Source organism: Physella acuta, unplaced genomic scaffold (genome assembly GCF_028476545.2).
Source record: "Physella acuta isolate Inbredline_101_S28 unplaced genomic scaffold, ASM2847654v3 ptg000267l, whole genome shotgun sequence".
Lineage (NCBI taxonomy): Eukaryota > Metazoa > Mollusca > Gastropoda > Physidae > Physella > Physella acuta.
In genome coordinates this window covers 158,055-182,050 of record NW_026731786.1, presented here as the reverse complement: position 1 = coordinate 182,050, position 23,996 = coordinate 158,055, and the positions used below count along the sequence as shown (strand labels likewise).

Below are 23,996 nucleotides of genomic sequence, written 5' to 3'. Positions count from 1 at the left end.
CAAGTCCTATCGTAGCCATTTTTTGTAGGTTTCTGGTTGACGTATGATAAATACACAGTGTGTTACATAACATATATGTAGAATATGGGGAAATAGCTAATGTGGTTCACAGTGTTACATGTATGTGGTATGTGGTTCACCGTGTTGCATGTATATGGTATAAAACTGTGTGTGTGTTTGTCACAAGATTCGCTGTTTTCTGTAATTTGTAATTTTAGTTACAACATGACCATCACAACGAAACACACTGACCCCTACATGTGTTCCTTCAAGTCTGCTTGTGATAGGTCCTATTGATAGGTCCCACATGTGTTTCTTCAAGTCTGCTTGTGATAGGTCCTATTGATAGGACCCGCATGTGTTCCTTCAAGTCTGCTTGTGGTAGGTCCTATTGATAGGACCCGCATGTGTTTCTTCAAGTCTGCTTGTGATAGGTCCTATTGATAGGACCCGCATGTGTTCCTTCAAGTCTGCTTGTGATAGGTCCTATTGCAGACACCTCAGTAATTCAGCACGTGGTTTCCCTGGGGTCTTGTACCATTGGTAAGATCTGCATAGAGGATGTGTGTTGGGTATTCGGCCTTCATGCATGCGACAGACACGACCTAGCCGGTCTTCTCTGAGTTAATATTCCCTGAGCACTAAAGGAATTGGCTTGTTACAAGATGATTTAGTTGGTGACACGGTCATCCCATGTAATACACAGGCAGCGCATACGAAAAGTGTTCAGTTTGCGTATATAAAAAAACAGGCTTTAATTGTTCCACTTGATTCACTAGATTTCCATGTTTGTTATTTTTTTAGTCCCATTGTTTTACTTAGTTTGTGCAAACCTCAACTGACGCAAAAACACGTATACAATGAGTACTTTTACCCCTAATGTGCAATGGATTTATTTTCAATAATCAGCCCTTGTTATTTTGCTTTACATTGTTTAACGTTGTTAGCGCTTTAGTCAAACAGAACACTCCATACTCGTTACGATGAGAGGAAGTGTGTCATTGTATTTCTCTTCCATGTTGTTATGTATTTTGTTCAATTACCTCTCATGGTAGTGCAAGAAAAATATACCTCTTTAAATCTGACGGTCCAACAGAAAGCTGTAGGCTGATGAAAAAAGTTGGTCCCCAATCTAGGATTGAAAGACTTTTTGTTAGGATCTCCAGCAATTGTAATACCTCTAGTATTTGCTGGAAACGTGTGTGTAAACTGAGCGTTCCTAGTCACAATACGGCTGGTAAGTATTTCACCAACCAGTTCTACGGCTCAATAAAATCAGCATGAGCCATAGAACTGGTTGGTGACCTACTTACCAGTCCTATTGGGGAAGCTTTGTCTACAAACTGTTTTCACTAGACTGGACAGTTATTGGCTGTCTAGCTTGTTAACTGTGTGTGGTGATTTATGTACACTAGATGTTAAAGTTCGTCTTGATGTATACGTGGGATCGATGAATGTGTGGGTTCTTCATTGCCTTGACTGATTGTGTGGGTCCCCCACTGACTTGACTGATTGTGTGGGTCCCCCACTGACTTTAAAGATTGTGTGGGTCCCCCACTGACTTGACTGATTGTGTGGGTTCCCCTTTGATCTGATTTATCAAGTTTAGCGTCAAAGTAGTTTTATTCCATCTAATATTTAAATAGTTTTTTTTAAAACACGATTTACCCTAAACGCTAACTGCAATAATTTACCCTAAACGCTAACTGCAATAACAATTTTCAAACACAACAAATTTTGAGTTTTGAGTTTAATTTGATCTAATCACAAGTTGTACAGCAGCAGATGTAACCTAGCAACTGAAGCCTTGCCATGCGCAACCGGCACTTCCTACTGGCTCACAGATACCTGGTGGAAATTAATGAAAACATTTTACAGATACCTAGTGGAAATTAATGAAAACATTTTACAGATACCTAGCGGAAATTAATGAAAACATTTTACAGATACCTAGTGGAAATTAATGAAAACATTTTACAGATACCTAGTGGAAATTAATGAAAACATTTTACAGATACCTAGTGGAAATTAATGAAAACATTTTACAGATACCTAGTGGAAATTAATGAAAACATTTTACAGATACCTAGTGGAAATTAATGAAAACATTTTACCGATACCTAGCGGAAATTAATGAAAACATTTTACAGATACCTAGTGGAAATTAATGAAAACATTTTACAGATACCTAGCGGATGTAATGAATTAAAGCATTCTATAAACAGATACCTATGAGTGGAATTACGGCGTGGCCTAGCGATAGAGCGCTAGACTGCTAACCCGAGAATCCCGAGTTCGGATCCCGGGTTCGAGTCTGTAGGACGTCCCTGAGTCCACTCAGCTCTTTTCTCAGGCTGCTACATGAATCACGTTAAGGAGTTTAGTGCTGACCTTCTTCTTCTTCTTCTTCGTTCTTAATTTTTAGTGTTGGAAGGGATCGAGCTTTTGCCGACTCGACCACGCTTCCATCACAATTAAGGATACGTGTCAACTGGTAATGCGCCATAGGCCATTGACACCAATTTCAGCCTGCTTTTCTTTTTGTATTTGCTTCCATAGCCTTTGTACAACCAAGAACAAACTACAAGGCAATGTTGACCAAACTATCCGTTCATATGCTGAGGTCATTGAAACAGATGCACTCTACTTTATCTGCCTCGTGTTCCTTGGGCCCGAAGAGGAAACTGGCAATGTTTAGAGAGAACATCCTTGTAGGAACGCGAAAGGCGTTATAGAATCTCTTGTCACTGAGAATAATTTTGTCAGGGACTTTAAAAAATGTTTTAGAAGTTGGCAAACTATTTCCACGTCTACACAACTAACCACTTTTTTCAAGAACCCGTAGTAATGGAAAGCTGTAGAAATGTACAGCTGTAGTAACGTGAAGTTGTAGAAATGTAAAGCTGTTGTAATGTAAAGCTGTTGTAATGTAGTAATGTGATGTCTTTGATATGTTACTCTCCATCCTAATAAAGCACTGTTTTTTATAGTTCTATAGCCAAGGGAGGTTAAAGCATAAATCAATGTTCTATCAAGCTGTCACGAGTTACGGTACTTTACCAACAATGTAATAATTCTTGAGACTGTCAAGCATGGGATTAGGTTTTAAAGTTATTCAGTCACATTTCTATATAAGAAAACCAAAATGTCTGTATTGCCCATCATGGCCGTGAGCTTTCATTTGTGTCAAACTACAGTCGTGAAGTGAAGCACAACCTGCTTGACCACTGGCTGTCAAAACCTACCTTGATGGACTGAGACATGACAACCTACCTACATGGCTAGTGGCTGACAACCTACCTACATGGCTAGTGGCTGACAACCTACCTGGATGGCTGTGACAACCTACCTGGATGGCTGTGACAACCTACCTGGATGGCTGTGACAACCTACCTACATGGCTGTGACAACCTAACTGGATGGCTGAGACAACCTACCTACATGGCTAGTGGCTGACAACCTACCTGGATGGCTGTGACAACCTACCTGGATGGCTGTGACAACCTACCTACATGGCTGAGACAACCTACCTACATGGCTAGTGGCTGACAACCTACCTGGATGGCTGTGACAACCTACCTACATGGCTGTGACAACCTAACTGGATGGCTGAGACAACCTACCTACATGGCTAGTGGCTGACAACCTACCTGGATGGCTGTGACAACCTACCTGGATGGCTGTGACAACCTACCTGGATGGCTGTGACAACCTACCTACATGGCTGTGACAACCTACCTGGATGGCTGAGACAACCTACCTACATGGCTAGTGGCTGACAACCTACCTGGATGGCTGTGACAACCTACCTGGATGGCTGTGACAACCTACCTACATGGCTGTGACAACCTAACTGGATGGCTGAGACAACCTACCTACATGGCTAGTGGCTGACAACCTACCTACATGGCTAGTGGCTGACAACCTACCTGGATGGCTAGTGGCTGACAACCTACCTGGATGGCTGTGACAACCTACCTGGATGGCTGTGACAACCTACCTGGATGGCTGTGACAACCTACCTACATGGCTGTGACAACCTAACTGGATGGCTGAGACAACCTACCTACATGGCTAGTGGCTGACAACCTACCTGGATGGCTGTGACAACCTACCTACATGGCTAGTGGCTGACAACCTACCTGGATGGCTGTGACAACCTACCTACATGGCTAGTGGCTGACAACCTACCTGGATGGCTGTGACAACCTACCTGGATGGATGTGACAACCTACCTACATGGCTAGTGGCTGACAACCTACCTGGATGGCTGTGACAACCTACCTGGATGGCTGTGACAACCTACCTACATGGCTAGTGGCTGACAACCTACCTGGATGGCTGTGACAACCTACCTGGATGGCTGTGACAACCTACCTGGATGGCTGTGACAACCTACCTACATGGCTGTGACAACCTACCTGGATGGCTGTGACAACCTACCTGGATGGCTGTGACAACCTACCTGGATGGCTGTGACAACCTACCTGGATGGCTGTGACAACCTACCTGGATGGCTGTGACAACCTACCTGGATGGCTGTGACAACCTACCTACATGGCTGTGACAACCTACCTGGATGGCTGTGACAACCTACCTACATGGCTGTGACAACCTACCTGGATGGCTGTGACAACCTACCTGGATGGCTGTGACAACCTACCTGGATGGCTGTGACAACCTACCTGGATGGCTGTGACAACCTACCTGGATGGCTGTGACAACCTACCTACATGGCTGTGACAACCTACCTGGATGGCTGGTGGCTGGTCCCAGGTTGCTGGGGTGAGCTGTGGTAAAGTGACAGTTGGGGTCACCCAGCTCCTCACCGTTGGACTTGCCGTCCCTGTCGGAGTCCGCCCTACACAGCTCCTGGGTCCAGATGTGACCAGCCGCGGCAAAGTCCTGGACAAGACAAGATGGGTCAGCTTGATCAGGCCGGGGGGTCCAGTTGTTTGAGGGACTGCAGCACTGCATGTCTAGGTTACTATATTTATGGGACGGCGTGGCCTAGTGGTAGAGCGCTAAAATGCTAACCCGAAAGTCTCAAGTTCGAATCAGGGTTCAAGTCAGTCGACCGTTCCTGAGTCCACCAGCTTTGATGGGTAGCTAACACGCTAGGGAAAGTAAAGGCGGCTGGGCATAGTGCTCGCCGCACTATCTCCTCACATCCCGAGGTCACAGAAACAGGTGAACTCTACTTCACTTGCCCCGTAGACCGTAAGGCTCGAAAATGGAACTTTACTTGCAATGTTTAATGACGTTATGTGGCTTGGCACTTTATTTAAGTCGGGAGCTTAATCCAAAGTCATGAGCTTGGTAAATAGTGAGAGCTTAAACTATGACATGAGCTCCAAATTTAGAAGTAACCAAGAGTTCCCGGAGCTTAATGCACAGCGAGTGTTTGTTAAGCTGTGAGAGCTTAATGCACAGTGAGTGTCTGTAAAATTGTGAAAGCTTTATGTCAGTAGGAGTTAAATAAATGTTGAGAATTTAAAACTAATCGTGAGTTAAGTAAACCGTTACGTCGAATTCAAAGATTATCGGAGCTTCTTTTTCGTTCGGAGCTTAATGAAGGTCGAGAGTTTTTAAAAATGTTAAAACATCTAACATATCATGGGGATTTTACGAGCTTAAAACAAGAGTTTTACCGCGCCAAACGGGTTGAGAGCCCCTGTGCCCCTGGGGATCAGGTGCCCCACCCATGCCCACGTGCCTATAGCGCAGGGGTTAGGTACACTTGTCCCCCGTGGAATCTGTGCCTGGTACGAGATGAATGCTGCAGCATAGCTGTACGCTAGCGCTAAGATAAGAAGCTTCATGATTTGAAGCTGACGGTGTACAATCTATCTCTTGAGCGCACGAACAGCGAATTTTTATAACTGAGTTTTTTACTGAGATCTGCCATATGTTTTGTTTACTAATCTGACTTCGTGATCATTTATGGAACAATCACATATGTTGGTAGCTTCTAATCATGTAGATCTTGAAAACGGTTATCTCTACTAATCTACGTGGAGCTTCTTTTAACAACACAAAAATACAGTTAATTTTTTTTTTAATTTAGAAAATAGATTATTACATAATCTAAACGTTAATAAATCATACTTCATTCTTCTTCTTCGTTCTTAATTTTTAGTGTTGGGAGGGATCGAGCCTTATCTGCCAGAGGGTTTGAACTCAAGACTTTTTTCGAATTTAACCATGAGCTTTGCCGACTCGACCATGCTTCCATCACAATTAGGGATTACGTGTCAACTGGTTTTGCGCCATTGAGGCCATTGACTCCGATTTCAGCCTGCTTTTCTTTTTGGATTTGCTTCCATAGCCTTTGTCCAAACAAGAACAAACTACAAGGCAGCAGTTGTTTGATTTTGGAGTTGTCTCTCCTAGAAGAGTGGCTGTCCCCAGCTAACGAGCCTCATATGCCCGAGGGTTCGAACTCGAGACTTTTCGGTTTAGCAACCATGAGCTTTACCGACTGCAGAAGGAAGCTAACATTGAAGCAGACTTGACGAAAGACTTACAACACCGAATGCGTTGAGCGGTCCGGACCCATGTGAGTTGAGGTGACCAACGCCTGACCAGTAGCCGATGAGGCAGGGGCTGATGACGGAATTGCCGTTGGGGATCTGGGACTGGTAGGAGAGGAAAGCTGAGGCAGCTCCAAGACAAGCGAGAACACACACAGAGAGAAGCATCGTTCTGTGGGTGAAAGTTTAACATGTGTATAGATGGAAGTAGCATCGTTCTGTGAATAAAAGATTGACATATGTATAGATGGAAGTAGCATCGTTCTGTGGATGAAAGATTGACATATGTATAGATGGAAGTAGCATCGTTCTGTGGATGAAAGATTGACATATGTATAGATGGAAGTAGCATCGTTCTGTGGGTGGAAGATTGACATATGTATAGATGGAAGTAGCATCGTTCTGTGGATGAAAGATTGACATATGTATAGATGGAAGTAGCATCGTTCTGTGGATGAAAGATTGACATATGTATAGATGAAAGTAGCATCGTTCTGCAGGTGAAAGATTGACATATGTATAGATGGAAGTAGCATCGTTCTGGGGGTGAAAGATTGACATATGTATAGATGGAAGTAGCATCGTTCTGGGGGTGGAAGATTGACATATGTATAGATAGAAGTAGCATCGTTCTGGGGGTGAAAGATTGACATATGTATAGATGGAAGTAGCATCGTTCTGGGGGTGAAAGATTGACATATGTATAGATGGAAGTAGCATCGTTCTGGGGGTGGAAGATTGACATATGTATAGATGGATGTAGCATCGTTCTGCGGGTGAAAGATTGACATATGTATAGATGGAAGTAGCATCGTTCTGCGGGTGAAAGATTGACATATGTATAGATGGAAGTAGCATTGTTCTGTGGATGAACACAAGGACATATGTATAGATGGAAGTAGCATCGTTCTGTGGGTGAAAGATTGACATATGTATAGATGGAAGTAGCATCGTTCTGTGGGTGAAAGATTGACATATGTATAGATAGAAGTAGCATCGTTCTGCGGGTGAAAGATTGACATATGTATAGATGGAAGTAGCATCGTTCTGCGGGTGAAAGATTGACATATGTATAGATGGAAGTAGCATCGTTCTGGGGGTGAAAGATTGACATATGTATAGATGGAAGTAACATTTTTCTGGGGGTGAAAGATTGACATATGTATAGATGGAAGTAACATTTTTCTGGGGGTGAAAGATTGACATATGTATAGATGGAAGTAGCATCGTTCTAGGGTTGAAAGATTGACATATGTATAGATGGAAGTAGCATCGTTCTGTGGATGAAAGGTTGACGTATGTATAGATGGAAGTAGCATCGTTCTGTGGGTGAAAGATTGACATATGTATAGATGGAAGTAGCATCGTTCTGGGGGTGAAAGATTGACATATGTATAGATGGAAGCAGCATCGTTCTGGGGGTGAAAGATTGACATATGTATAGATGGAAGTAGCATCGTTCTGGGGGTGGAAGATTGACATATGTATAGATGGAAGTAGCATCGTTCTGGGGGTGGAAGATTGACATATGTATAGATGGAAGTAGCATCGTTCTGGGGGTGGAAGATTGACATATGTATAGATGGAAGTAGCATCGTTCGGGGGTTGGAAGATTGACAAATGTATAGATGGAAGTAGCATCGTTCTGGGGGTGGAAGATTGACATATGTATAGATGGAAGTAGCATCGTTCTGGGGGTGGAAGATTGACATATGTATAGATGGAAGTAGCATCGTTCTGGGGGTGGAAGATTGACATATGTATAGATAGAAGTAACATCGTTCTGGGGTTGAAAGATTGACATATGTATAGATGGAAGTAGCATCGTTCTGTGGGTGAAAGATTGACATATGTATAGATGGAAGTAGCATCGTTCTGTGGGTGAAAGACTGACATATGTATAAATGGAAGTAGCATCGTTCTGCGGGTGAAAGATTGACATATGTATAGATGGAAGTAGCATCGTTCTGGGGGTGGAAGATTGACATATGTATAGATGGAAGTAGCATCGTTCTGCGGGTGAAAGATTGACATATGTATAGATGGAAGTAGCATCGTTCTGTGGGTGAAGGATTGACATATGTATAGATGGAAGTAGCATCGTTCTGTGGATGAACACAAGGACATATGTATAGATGGAAGTAGCATCGTTCTGTGGGTGAAAAATTGACATATGGATAGATGGAAGCAGCATCGTTCTGGGGGTGAAAGATTGACATATGTATAGATGGAAGTAGCATCGTTCTGTGGGTGAAAGATTGACATATGTATAGATGGAAGTAGCATCTTTGTGTGGGTGAAAGATTGACATATGTATAGATGGAAGTAGCATCGTTCTAGGGTGAAACATTGACATATGTATAGATGGAAGTAGCATCGTTCTGGGGGTGAAAGATTGTCATATGTATAGATGGAAGTAGCATCGTTCTGGGGGTGAAAAATTTATATATAAATATATACATACATATATATATATATATACATACATATATATATATATATATATATATATATATATATATATATATATATATATATATATATATATATATATACAGAAAGAGAGAGAAATGGAAGTAGCATCTTTCTGTGGATAAAAACATTAATGTCGGTAAATAAGACACAGAAATTAGAATTGACAACTGTATAGATGAAAGTAGCATCGTGTTGTCAATAAAATAATTGAATTGTGTATAGATGAAACAGAAAGTAGCAGTGTTCTATGGCTAAAAGATTGACATGACATATGTTTAGATGAAACAGAAAGTAGCAGTGTTCTATGGCTAAAAGATTGACATATGTATAGATGACACATAAAGTCAACATTGACATCTGACATCTGTGAAGATAACAGAAAGTCGCCTGGATGCGATGATCAAAATGTCGCCAACAGCGTCAAGCATTGATGAGCAAGCTGTTCTTCCTTTCTTTTAGAACTTTCCCGTCCGACATGAAACTTTCATCCCAGCCTCCAGCAAACAATTTATTTTCTATTTTAACTTTGGACACTTAAAGTTTGGTTGTTGTTTTTTTGCGATTATTCATCATCGTGTAAAAATATTTTTCATAAATTAAGATTTCACAAATATGCCTAGTTAGATCATTTCTTACTGCTTTCTACATTAAATTATATTGTCAAAAAAGTTTATTACATTTTTTTTAAATCCGTTTAAAATGAGTGACATTTCCTTTTTTGTGTATACAGATAAACTTATCAGAACCTGTTACAGTTAGGAGAGTTTGGTTTAATAAACTTTACCTGGTAGTTTCAAGAAATGGACGTTCCTGAAAATGGTAGCACCACCTGCATGTGTCGCTATTTATAGCAGACGGTGCTCCTGAATTCTGACTCAGCACATGACGCCGGCTGAGAACGTGACTACAGACAAGTGAAGTTGTCGCGATCTTTGGCCACTGAAAACTTCGGGGAATTTTAAAAAATGTCTAGTTGTAATGTAAGCCCATCAGTGGGAGTTCTCACGTTATGGTCTAGCTCGACATGCTGGTAGGATAGGGAGGCAGGACACGTAGGTTATATGGGCGAGGGATATTTGGGATAGATCGGGAGGTGGGTAGTTTATGATAGGTGGGAGAGGTGGGATATTCGGGATAGATGGTGGGTGGGTAGTTTATGATAGGTGGGAGAGGTGGGATATTTGGGATACATGGGGGTGGGTAGTTTATGATAGGTGGGATGTGTGGGATATAAGTGGTAGGACCATGTTTGACTAATGTAACTGGTAGGGCAATGACTGATATAAATGGTAGGACATTGTTTGACTGATATAACAGGTAGGATAATGTTTGGCTGATACAACTGGTAGGACATTGTTTGACTAATGTAACTGGTAGGACATTGACTGATACAACTGGTAGGACAATGTTTGACTGATATAACAGGTAGGACAATGACTGATATAACTGGTAGGACATATAGGACGGGCAGGACTGGTTGCATCAAGCCTGATCTGAATTTACTCGCAAATATTGGTAGTTTTTTAAAGACAAGATTCTCAATTCTTGTATAAATATTTCATTATGTTACCCAGTGTGGCCCAAGATATGTTAATCATATTTTCTCCTTAATCCTGTATTATGACAATATGTTAATCATATTTTCTCCTTAATCCTGTATTATGACAATATGTTAATCATATTTTCTCCTTAATCCTGTATTATGACAATATGTTAATCATATTTTCTCCTTAATCCTGTATTATGACAATATGTTAATCCCACACTCCAATGGTTTTGTCCAATGCTAATCGTGTGACGTAATAGTAAGTTCATGTAATGCTTCAAGGTTGTCGTTCCTGTTTATCCCATGCATCATCTACTGTTTACTGTCAGTTTTAATAGTCCCATGCTTCATCTACTATTTACTTTTAGTGTTCATTTGTTATAAGTCCCATGCATCATCTACTGTTTACTGTCAGTGTTAATAATCTGTTCATTCATGAGACGACGTGGGCTAAAGGTACGGCGCTAGACTGCTAACCCGGAAGTCTACAGTTCCTGAGTCCACCCAGCTCTAATGGGTACCTAACTCAAGTTAGGGAAAAAATTAAGGCGCTGGGCATAGTTCTGACCACCTCATCACTTTATATAAACTCTACTTTATCTGCCCTATGTGTCTTGGGCACGGCGGAAAAAACGATGATGATATATTCATTCAAACAAGCTATTTTTTTAATCTAAAACCATTATGTTGTTCATAGTGATGTCTCTAGCCTAGTTACAAATGGGTTTTGTTACTGGGGGCCTTTTGTTTTAGTTGTTTTAGCTTCGGGCGCAAGAATTTAAATTTGAATCCACGGGTAAGATGGGGGGGGGTCGTTGTTTAACGAGCGTCTCTACACATTTCATTAACGTGAGAAGCCAAGGCTGGAGCAAATATTTAATGACATTCTTATCAAAGTAATGAGCTAAATAGTTCAAGTCCGACCCACACAAAGTACTTGAATTTGAAGTTCATCAATTTTTATTTTTTTTATGCAATGCATTATATACTAAAACAAAACAATCGAAATGCTAGTTAGCACACATTCACCCTAACAAATTCCACGCTTACACACATCCACGCTAAAATAAGAAGTTCTACGCTAACACACATGTACGCTAAACAGACTCCACGCTAACACACATCCACGCTAAAAAGAAGTTCCACTCTAAAAAAGAAGCTCCTCGCTAAAAAGAAGTTCCACGCTAAAAAAAAGAATTTCCACGCTAACAAGATTCCACTTGTGGCTTATAATGGGCCAGCACATGCAAAGGCTTGCCACGCGCAGCGGGGACTTCCGATTGGTTCACAGATTCCTGTACGGGAGGGGGGGGGGAGAGAAAATCAATTTAGTTACATGGTTTTAACATTTAAACTGTTAGTCAAAAATAATAAACTCCTCCGTAATATATCTAATTATGTGCATAGAGCTTTTAGAAGGACGACCGTAAGTGCCTAAAAACTAAAAGTAATTAAGCTTGAACAAAGTTACCTGGGGACAACTTAAACAAACTTACCTGGATGATTGCCCCTGAAGAATGTTACTAGGTGGGAACTTTGAGGGACTCACCTGGATGTGTTTGGGGCGCCACTGTGTTACCAGGGTGCTCGGGCGTCCACCTGCACTGGGGGTCACCGAGCTCCTCACCGTTGGTGCGCCCGTCCCTGTCTGAGTCAAGGTGACACAGGGCGGGGGTCCACACGTGACCAGCGGCAGCAAAGTCCTGGGGTGGGGGGGGGGGGGGTCAAGTTTGGTGAACTCTTTGGTTTTATCTTTAAATGTTTGCTTGAACCTTTTCATACTTAATACTCTTACATCCCTCTTAAACCTCCTCAGTTAGAGGAGGGGGGGGGAGCATTTATTTATCATTTAATCATTCAGTTATTTATTTTTTAATAATGTATGTAATAGTTGCTTTATAATGATTATTTTATGCCCTATGCTAGATATAAAAGCAGTATGTAAAGAAGTCTGTGTTTTCTTACAGTGCCGAATTCGTTCCTCGCTCCTGACCCCTCAGCCAGGTAGTGCCCCACCCCCGGCCAGTAGCCAATCAAACAAGGGTGGGGCACCAGGTCACCGTTAGGGATGGCGTCCTGGTACCGGATGAAAGCTGTGGCCAGACTTAGACAAGCCAGGAACACGACGCTACCCAACATGACTTCTGTCCAATGAAAACAGAACAACTGTTTGCAGTGGTGAACAATAATCAAGTAAAAACACGTTGAATGATGTAGTAGATAATACAAAGTTACCTGAGTTTGTCGGGATGTCAGGTAGAATTTGAAAAAAAAATTCTTGACGGTGGCAGCGTGTAAAGATAATTCGTAACGTTTGTTTTCGATGGAAGCTTAGGTTGTAAAGATAATTCGTAGCATATCACTTTTAATAAGGCTATCTTTCATGATCAAAAGTTGACCTACTAACCTACCATCTCTAGAAAAAAAGTTTCAGTTAGTGTGTCTGAGCGCCATTTTTTGCGGTCTGATTGTCCATAGTCCATTTTTTTGTTTGTCTTGTTTCGAAAATTTTCAAAACTAGATTTAGAACAAACTGTTTCTGGGCAAGCGCAATGTTTACATAGAAGTCTCGAGTTCGGATCTTGCACAAATTTTAGGCATCCATAAGTCACCCAATTTAAATGGGTACCTAACTCACATCATAAGTCACCCAATTTAAATGGGTACCTAACTCACGTCATAAGTCACCCAATTTAAATGGGTACCTAACTCACATCATAAGTCACCCAATTTAAATGGGTACCTAACTCACATCATAAGTCACCCAATTTAAATGGGTACCTAACTCACGTCATAAGTCACCCAATTTAAATGGGTACCTAACTCACGTCATAAGTCACCCAATTTAAATGGGTACCTAACTCACGTCATAAGTCACCCAATTTAAATGGGTACCTAACTCACGTCATAAGTCACCCAATTTAAATGGGTACCTAACTCACGTCATAAGTCACCCAATTTAAATGGGTACCTAACTCACGTCATAAGTCACCCAATTTAAATGGGTACCTAACTCACGTCATAAGTCACCCAATTTAAATGGGTACCTAACTCACGTCATAAGTCACCCAATTCAAATGGGTACATGACTCACGTCATAAGTCACCCAATTCAAATGGGTACCTGACTCACGTCATAAGTCACCCAATTCAAATGGGTACCTGACTCACGTCATAAGTCACCCAATTCAAATGGGTACCTGACTCAAGTAAAGACGACTGTGCATAGTGCCGACCACACCAACATATCAGGACATAGCCCACATAAACTAAATGTGTATGAGACGTCTTATGTACCCCCCTTCCCACCCACCCACCACCCACCCCCACCACCCACCCCTCAAGATTTATAGTTTTGATTTTTTTCACCGCACGAGACGTCTATGATACATATACACAACAAACAGGAAACAGATAATTACTACTACATTGCTACATAGTACAAAATCAGCAGCATTTTATTTGGTTCATAACTTTTAAAACTTTTATCACTTAAATATATATCACAGCATATCTTATAATCAGAGCTTCCCACGCCCCCCCCCCCCTCCCACCCCGTAGCACGCCACACCTTTCCCCAAACACAAAATAGAAAAACTTGTAAAGAAAATATAGACTTTACCATCGACTCATAATTTGACGAAGTTACGGTCCAGAGACAGTTAACCTCCCTCGCAACAACTTCATAGGTTTAGAATAGTGCAGTAAATCATCAGATAAAATTATTTTTCCACGCTCCAGAAATAAAAACAGAAAAAGTGATGGTACAATTGTAAACGTTTAATGGAATCTTGGAGGAGATCTACAACGGTGCAACACACTCGAAACCCTGCCATGCACACCTGGGGCTGCCGATAGGTTCACATACACCTGCACAGAAGAAAGTGTTAGGTGAATTACAGGGAAAACCTGACGCATTGACTGTCTAGTGAATACATGATGGGACGGTGTATTGAAATGTTAGCGAGTTTGGCCCGAAGGTCTCGAGTTCGGATCTCGGTGCGACTCGTGACTGCATGTTTTTGAGTGCACCCAGCTCTCATCAAGATTGGGTACCTGATTATCGTTATGGAAATCTCATCAAGATTGGGTACCTGATTATCGTTATGGAAACACAGACGGCTAGTCATAGTAGTGACCACGCTGTTCCTTCATAAGTCGAGGTCGTTAAAACAGATGAACTCTACTTCATCTGCTCCGTGGGCCTTAGGAACGGACGAAAAAAGTTTGCGATGAATTTAAAAAATAATAAATGTTTCTGTTTCTAGCAGTAAGCGTTGTTACAATAATGATAGTGTTCTAATTTTTACAATCTTTTCTGAGTGTGTCAATGAGATACGATTATAGAACAGCTGTATTACACCGTAAAAGTTAACACATTCTGAATTACAGTGGTAACCCAAAGAACTACAACATCTGTAATGAGGGCCTTGCGTTTTGTGAAAGGGGTGTGTGAGGGGTGTTTGTGGGTCTGTGAATGTATTACCTGGGTCTGTGAATGTATTACCTGGGTCTGTGAATGTATTACCTGGGTCTGTGAATGTATTACCTGGGTCTGTGATTGTATTACCTGGGTCTGTGAATGTATTACCTGGGTCTGTGAATGTATTACCTGGGTCTGTGAATGTATTACCTTGGTCTGTGAATGTATTACCTGGGTCTGTGAATGTATTACCTGGGTCTGTGAATGTATTACCTGGGTCTGAGAATGTATTACCTGGGTCTGTGAATCTATTACCTGGGTCTGTGAATGTATTACCTGGGTCTGTGAATGTATTACCTTGGTCTGTGAATGTATTACCTGGGTATGTGAATGTATTACCTGGGTCTGTGAATGTATTACCTGGGTCTGTGAATGTATTACCTGGGTCTGTGAATGTATTACCTGGGTCTGTGAATGTATTACCTGGGTCTGTGAATGTATTACCTGGGTCTGTGAATGTATTACCTGGGTCTGTGAATGTATTACCTGGGTCTGTGAATGTATTACCTGGGTCTGTGAATGTATTACCTGGATGGGTCTGTGAATGTATTACTTGGGTCTGTGAATGTTTTACCTGGGTCTGTGAATGTATTACCTGGATGGGTCTGTGAATGTATTACCTGGGTCTGTGAATGTATTACCTGGGTCTGTGAATGTATTACCTGGGTCTATGATTGTATTACCTGGGTCTGTGAATCTATTACCTGGGTCTGTGAATGTATTACCTGTTTCTGTGAATGTATTACCTGGGTCTGTGAATGTGTTACCTGGGACTGTGATTGTACTACCTGGGTCTGTGAATGTTTTAACTGGGTCTGTGAATGTATTACCTGGATGGGTCTGTGAATGTATTACCTGGGTCTGTGAATGTATTACCTGGGTCTGTGAATGTATTACCTGAGTCTGTGATTGTATTACCTGGGTTTGTGAATGTATTACCTGGGTCTGTGATTGTATTACCTGGGTCTGTGAATGTATTACCTGGGTCTGTGAATGTATTACCTGGGTCTGTGAATGTATTACCTGGGTCTGTGAATGTATTACCTAGGTCTGTGAATGTGTTACCTGGGACTGTGATTGTATTACCTGGGTCTGTGAATGTATTACCTGGGTCTATGAATGTATTACCTGGGTCTGTGAATGTATTACCTGGGTCTGTGAATGTATTACCTGGGTCTGTGAATGTATTACCTGGGTCTGTGAATGTATTACCTTGGTCTGTGAATGTATTACCTGGGTATGTGAATGTATTACCTGGGTCTGTGAATGTATTACCTGGGTCTGTGAATGTATTACCTGGGTCTGTGAATGTATTACCTGGGTCTGTGAATGTATTACCTGGGTCTGTGAATGTATTACCTGGGTCTGTGAATGTATTACCTGGGTCTGTGAATGTATTACCTGGGTCTGTGAATGTATTACCTGGGTCTGTGAATGTATTACCTGGGTCTGTGAATGTATTACCTGGATGGGTCTGTGAATGTATTACTTGGGTCTGTAAATGTTTTACCTGGGTCTATGAATGTATTACCTGGATGGGTCTGTGAATGTATTACCTGGGTCTGTGAATGTATTACCTGGGTCTGTGAATGTATTACCTGGGTCTATGATTGTATTACCTGGGTCTGTGAATCTATTACCTGGGTCTGTGAATGTATTACCTGTTTCTGTGAATGTATTACCTGGGTCTGTGAATGTGTTACCTGGGACTGTGATTGTACTACCTGGGTCTGTGAATGTATTACCTGGGTCTGTGAATGTATTACCTGGGTCTGTGAATGTATTACCTGGGTCTGTGAATGTATTACCTGGGTCTGTGAATGTATTACCTGAGTCTGTGATTGTATTACCTGGGTTTGTGAATTTATTACCTGGGTCTGTGAATGTATTACCTGGGTCTGTGAATGTATTACCTGGGTCTGTGAATGTATTACCTGAGTCTGTGAATGTATTACCTGAGTCTGTGAATTTATTACCTGGGTCTGTGATTGTATTACCTGGGTCTGTGAATGTATTACCTGGGTCTGTGAATGTATTACCTGGGTCTGTGAATGTATTACCTGGGTCTGTGAATGTATTACCTGGGTCTGTGAATGTATTACCTGGGTCTGTGAATGTATTACCTGGGTCTGTGAATGTATTACTTGGGTCTGTGAATGTATTACCTGGATGTGTCTGTGAATGTATTACCTGGATGTGTCTGTGAATGTATTACCGGGGTCTGTGAATGTATTACCTGGGTCTGTGAATGTATAACTTGGGTCTGTGAATGTATTACCTGGGTCTGTGAATGTATTACCTGGATCTGTGAATGTATTACCTGGGTCTGTGAATGTATTACCTGGTTCTGTGAATGTATTACCTGGGTCTATGAATGTATTACCTGGGTCTGTGAATGTATTACCTGGATGTGTCTGTGAATGTATTACCTGGGTCTGTGAATGTATTACCTGGGTCTGTGAATGTATTACCTGGGTCTGTGAAGGTATTACCTGGGTCTGTGAATGTATTACCTGGGTCTGTGAATGTATTACCTGGGTCTGTGAATGTATTACCTGGGTCTGTGAATGTATTCCCTGGGTCTATGAATGTATTACCTGGGTCTGTGAATGTATCACCTGGGTCTATGAATGTATTACCTGGGTCTGTGAATGTATTACCTGGGTCTGTGAATGTATTACCTGGATGTGTCTGTGAATGTATTACCTGGGTCTGTGAATGTATTACCTGGGTCTGTGAATGTATTACCTGGGTCTGTGAAGGTATTACCTGGGTCTGTGAATGTATTACCTGGGTCTGTGAATGTATTACCTGGGTCTGTGAATGTATTACCTGGGTCTGTGAATGTATTACCTGGGTCTGTGAATGTATTACCTTGGTCTGTGAATGTATTACCTGGGTATGTGAATGTATTACCTGGGTCTGTGAATGTATTACCTGGGTCTGTGAATGTATTACCTGGGTCTGTGAATGTATTACCTGGGTCTGTGAATGTATTACCTGGGTCTGTGAATGTATTACCTGGGTCTGTGAATGTATTACCTGGGTCTGTGAATGTATTACCTGGGTCTGTGAATGTATTACCTGGGTCTGTGAATGTATTACCTGGGTCTGTGAATGTATTACCTGGATGGGTCTGTGAATGTATTACTTGGGTCTGTAAATGTTTTACCTGGGTCTATGAATGTATTACCTGGATGGGTCTGTGAATGTATTACCTGGGTCTGTGAATGTATTACCTGGGTCTGTGAATGTATTACCTGGGTCTATGATTGTATTACCTGGGTCTGTGAATCTATTACCTGGGTCTGTGAATGTATTACCTGTTTCTGTGAATGTATTACCTGGGTCTGTGAATGTGTTACCTGGGACTGTGATTGTACTACCTGGGTCTGTGAATGTATTACCTGGGTCTGTGAATGTATTACCTGGGTCTGTGAATGTATTACCTGGGTCTGTGAATGTATTACCTGGGTCTGTGAATGTATTACCTGAGTCTGTGATTGTATTACCTGGGTTTGTGAATTTATTACCTGGGTCTGTGAATGTATTACCTGGGTCTGTGAATGTATTACCTGGGTCTGTGAATGTATTACCTGAGTCTGTGAATGTATTACCTGAGTCTGTGAATTTATTACCTGGGTCTGTGATTGTATTACCTGGGTCTGTGAATGTATTACCTGGGTCTGTGAATGTATTACCTGGGTCTGTGAATGTATTACCTGGGTCTGTGAATGTATTACCTGGGTCTGTGAATGTATTACCTGGGTCTGTGAATGTATTACCTGGGTCTGTGAATGTATTACTTGGGTCTGTGAATGTATTACCTGGATGTGTCTGTGAATGTATTACCTGGATGTGTCTGTGAATGTATTACCGGGGTCTGTGAATGTATTACCTGGGTCTGTGAATGTATAACTTGGGTCTGTGAATGTATTACCTGGGTCTGTGAATGTATTACCTGGATCTGTGAATGTATTACCTGGGTCTGTGAATGTATTACCTGGTTCTGTGAATGTATTACCTGGGTCTATGAATGTATTACCTGGGTCTGTGAATGTATTACCTGGATGTGTCTGTGAATGTATTACCTGGGTCTGTGAATGTATTACCTGGGTCTGTGAATGTATTACCTGGGTCTGTGAAGGTATTACCTGGGTCTGTGAATGTATTACCTGGGTCTGTGAATGTATTACCTGGGTCTGTGAATGTATTACCTGGGTCTGTGAATGTATTCCCTGGGTCTATGAATGTATTACCTGGGTCTGTGAATGTATCACCTGAGTCTGTGATTGTATTACCTGGGTTTGTGAATTTATTACCTGGGTCTGTGAATGTATTACCTGGGTCTGTGAATGTATTACCTGGGTCTGTGAATGTATTACCTGAGTCTGTGAATGTATTACCTGAGTCTGTGAATTTATTACCTGGGTCTGTGATTGTATTACCTGGGTCTGTGAATGTATTACCTGGGTCTGTGAATGTATTACCTGGGTCTGTGAATGTATTACCTGGGTCTGTGAATGTATTACCTGGGTCTGTGAATGTATTACCTGGGTCTGTGAATGTATTACCTGGGTCTGTGAATGTATTACTTGGGTCTGTGAATGTATTACCTGGATGTGTCTGTGAATGTATTACCTGGATGTGTCTGTGAATGTATTACCGGGGTCTGTGAATGTATTACCTGGGTCTGTGAATGTATAACTTGGGTCTGTGAATGTATTACCTGGGTCTGTGAATGTATTACCTGGATCTGTGAATGTATTACCTGGGTCTGTGAATGTATTACCTGGTTCTGTGAATGTATTACCTGGGTCTATGAATGTATTACCTGGGTCTGTGAATGTATTACCTGGATGTGTCTGTGAATGTATTACCTGGGTCTGTGAATGTATTACCTGGGTCTGTGAATGTATTACCTGGGTCTGTGAAGGTATTACCTGGGTCTGTGAATGTATTACCTGGGTCTGTGAATGTATTACCTGGGTCTGTGAATGTATTACCTGGGTCTGTGAATGTATTCCCTGGGTCTATGAATGTATTACCTGGGTCTGTGAATGTATCACCTGGGTCTATGAATGTATTACCTGGGTCTGTGAATGTATTACCTGGGTCTGTGAATGTATTACCTGGATGGGTCTGTGGTGCCACGATGTTACCAGGACGGTCTGGCGTCCACCTGCAGTTGGGGTCACCAAGCTCTTGACCATTGGACAGCCCGTCAAGGTCTGAATCCTTCAGGCACAAGGCTAGTGTCCAGGTGTGACCAGCGGCAGCAAAGTCCTGGAATTAATCAATAAAGACGTCAAATGAGAGTAGGTTTTAGTCACATATACCTGTGTATGGCGGCACCATATAATAATTAACATACACCAAAATACACCAACATACACCACAACACTGCACTGTTTACCAGCAGATGCAGACTGTTTATGAGCCATTGGATAACTGGTTAAATTTGTTTCAAATGTTATGGCTGGATGACCCTCAATAGTTGTTTGATTTTTTCCAATGTTATATTTAAGAACTATGAAGAATTTAATATTGTAGTATAAAATTAATGACTTTATACGCAACAACATTGGTTAGATAATTAAATACAACACCAACGGTTAGATAAGTTGATACATCAGCATCGATTAGATATTTAGATACATATTATTGATTAGATCATTACATATAACAAAATTGGTTAAACACTAGATACAACAGCATCGGTTAGATAAGTTTATACAGCATCATTTATTGCATAATCAGATTACAACAACATTGATCAAATCACTAGATACAACATTAGTTAGATGACTAAATACAACAACTTACAAGGCCGAACTCGTTACGAGGACCAGAGCCATCTGCAAGAAAGTGGCCCACACCTGCCCAGTAGCCAATCAGGCAAGGATGAGGAACCAGGTGACCGTTAGGGATGGCGTTCTGGTACTGTAAGAAAGCAGACGATAGGCTCAGGGTAGCGAGCAAGATGGCGGCTGTCAACATCTTGACTCTAAGGAAAATTAAATTTGAAAAATATCATGTACGCATCTACACACACACACACACACACACACACACTCATATATATATATATATATATATATATATATATATATATATATATATATATATATATATATATATATATATATATCCATTGGATGAGACCAACCTTTTTGGACCAAAAAGAAATGAGAATGCTGGCAACTGGTTGAAGATAAACCTAAAAAAAGGAAATGACCTAATAAATTTCAATCCTTATCTTCAGTAATGTGACTGGCCTACGGGTAGCCTCTAGTGTGTGCACACGTTTGGTTTAGTTTGTCTGTACCGTCAAAGCTTATCTTGCTGTGTTGTCGTGTTAACTGATGCTGCAACTAGGTTAGTGTTACTGTGTGGCGCAGCGAGAGGGTGTGTTGGGGTCAGGGGCGGAACTACAGTGCCGCCAGACCCCGCAATGCGGGGGGGGGGGGCCACGCCATTTAGGGGCCCACGGCCGACCATAAAAAAAATTGTTATAGTTAAAAAAAATGTTCTTGCATTTTTGGCTTAATGTTCGTTTTGTAAAAAAAGATTACCGTAGCTGCGGTTGGATTATCTTTATTCTATAGACACCACCCCACGCTAATTTTTCCTTCGTTTTTAAACCACTGTGAAAGCCGAGTCATCTTTCTCCTACAATGAAACTTATCAAAGATAAGCAAACGTTCAAACCACTTCCATGACTTATTTCCCTTTTTTTAGTCAAATAGTGATGCTCATAAGCCTCTTTTTAATAGAGTTGTACTAAACAAATTAAAAAGCAATTACTTCTCTTTATTATTATTTGTTTATAAATTACTTACTAAAGAATGACACTGTATAAAAAGAAAATGTATTTAAAATTAATAAAATAAATACAAAAAACCTTAAAAATAAACATGACACGAGACACCATTATTTACAGAAAGCTTTCATGTTTTATATTCTTTTGACCGATGAGTGGTTAAATGTCTTACGGCAAAGTTAATATAAAACTGATTTTCACAAAACAGACTAATGCACTTACACTAGTGAATGTAATTTGTTTTAATTAAGAAAATACCCACGTATTTCTCATAACACGAACAGGCCAACATGAATAAGTATCCTGTGTTCGTATGTTGTGTTTGAGTATATATATATATATATATATATATATATATATATATATATATATATATATATATATATATATATATATATACATATACATATATATATATATATATACATATATAGGTCTATATATTTAAATGGGGGGGCCTAAAAAAATTTTTTGCGGGGTGGCCCCTTTTTTCTAGTTCCGCCACTGGTTGGGGTCCGTCACTCCCAGGCGAATTCTTAACAAGATTTAATAGGGGCAATACTATTTTTATACTAGTTAAAACAGATAACTTAAATTTTTGAGTTAACGATTTAAAACTTAAAAAATAAAAAATAAAATCATGTATGTCAAGATTTTTTTTTTATATGCACTAAAAATGTTGTTCTTTTTTTAGTTTTTGCCTTCTTCTTTTTTTTTTTTTTTTGGCGTGTTCGTGTGCCCAGTGATTAGAATGACACAGCTATAAATATAAATAAAGGCATTTGACCTCAAAGATGTTATATTTATCTAACATTCGTATCAATCGCCGGAGTTAAAAGAATAAAACTTGACGGAGCTAAAAGAATAAAATTTCAAGATTTTAAAAACTTTCAGATTTGACCTAACTATAACAAATAAGTTTTTTTTTCTACTCTTTTTTGTTTATCACACATGTAATTGACATGTAATGGACATGTAATTAACATGTAATTGAGATGTAATGGACATGTAATTGACAATATCAGTCTTGACTCTCTGTAAGGTTTTCTTATCATTGATGCTTATATCCTCTACCCAAAGAAACAACAAATAGAAATTGTCTGAGGTAAAAATATAAACACGTGCACTGTAAGTAGCCCTATGCTACAAAAGATGGAAATTCGCTTCAAACTCTATTCTTCGCTTTAATAATAATCATTATTTTCATAGACTAACCCTAACGCTAAAGCTACCCTTAACGCATTACACTAGCTCTTATTTAAATATAAATCATTAAAGACTTACTTTTTGTAAGCATTTTGCATTAAAACAAGTTAATTAAAAATCCTAGTGACATTTAAGCGCAATTTCCTTATGTTATCTAAAAATAGCTCTGTCGTAGCGTAAATCAAGAGCAGGGTTAGTAAAACCATTGGTTAAAATACATGTTTTATTTACAACGAGCCGACCCGCTGCGTATCATACGCCGCTATTTAGTTGTTTTTTTTTCTACTTTTCAGTAATTTATAATTTGCGAATTCGACAGTACCAATGCTGCCATTGAAAATATTTGCTTAAAAACACTACCCCCCCCCCCCCCACGTGAAAGCAGCCTCCTCTTAGTTACCTCCTCTAAGTTTAAAATCGTTTCAAACTAAATTATCTGCCCCTAATAGCCGTTACCAAACCGGTCTCTGTGATTGTAAAATGTAAACAGAGTGAACACAACTCACCAGACAATGTGGGGGCGGGGTGGGGGTGGTTGTGATATTGATATAGAGGAAGAGAGGGGACTGTAAGGCGAGGTTGCAGCTTGTTTTCTAACGGCTCGAAGAAGAGAATTATATATATAGAGTTACATGACTAAAAACCATTGCGCGCCTAGCTACTGAACGTGATGACGCAGCCATTGAACGTGATGGCGCAGCTATTGAACGTGATGACGAGTGTGGTGTGGTTGGATAAAATGCCTACTAATTCGGTCCAAATTTTAATTAATTCAAAAAAAATTTGTGACCGAACGAAAGGATATTTTTGAAAACTTTCTTCGGCAATATTGTTCTAAATTATGGCAGGAATCGATTGGTACATGTTTCAAGCCGCTAAGTGGTCTGGTTGCCGAGATATGGGCCAAAAATTGCATTTTTTCGAGGTTTTT

The 23,996-nt window shown here is 40.5% G+C and overlaps 3 protein-coding genes across 3 annotated transcripts; all 3 read right to left on the bottom strand.

Annotated features, from left to right (window-relative positions):
* Positions 1 to 1,741: 1,741 nt before the first annotated feature.
* Positions 1,742 to 9,953, bottom strand: LOC131939196 (temptin-like). The gene is made up of 4 exons (XM_059297384.1): positions 9,793 to 9,953; positions 6,528 to 6,705; positions 4,752 to 4,905; positions 1,742 to 1,848 (listed from the first exon to the last, which is right to left on the bottom strand). Exons 2-4 carry the CDS (start codon positions 6,699 to 6,701, stop codon positions 1,793 to 1,795), a joined length of 384 nt encoding a protein of 127 aa, XP_059153367.1. The 5' UTR covers positions 6,702 to 6,705; positions 9,793 to 9,953; the 3' UTR covers positions 1,742 to 1,792.
* Positions 9,954 to 11,583: 1,630 nt separating this feature from the next.
* Positions 11,584 to 12,804, bottom strand: LOC131939201 (temptin-like). Its single transcript, XM_059297391.1, has 4 exons — positions 12,790 to 12,804; positions 12,520 to 12,698; positions 12,104 to 12,257; positions 11,584 to 11,849 (listed from the first exon to the last, which is right to left on the bottom strand). Exons 2-4 carry the CDS (start codon positions 12,691 to 12,693, stop codon positions 11,782 to 11,784), a joined length of 396 nt encoding a protein of 131 aa, XP_059153374.1. The 5' UTR covers positions 12,694 to 12,698; positions 12,790 to 12,804; the 3' UTR covers positions 11,584 to 11,781.
* Positions 12,805 to 14,318: 1,514 nt separating this feature from the next.
* LOC131939198 (temptin-like) lies at positions 14,319 to 21,343 on the bottom strand. Its single transcript, XM_059297386.1, has 4 exons — positions 21,206 to 21,343; positions 20,863 to 21,043; positions 20,169 to 20,322; positions 14,319 to 14,423 (listed from the first exon to the last, which is right to left on the bottom strand). Exons 2-4 carry the CDS (start codon positions 21,034 to 21,036, stop codon positions 14,356 to 14,358), a joined length of 396 nt encoding a protein of 131 aa, XP_059153369.1. The 5' UTR covers positions 21,037 to 21,043; positions 21,206 to 21,343; the 3' UTR covers positions 14,319 to 14,355.
* Positions 21,344 to 23,996: the final 2,653 nt, after the last annotated feature.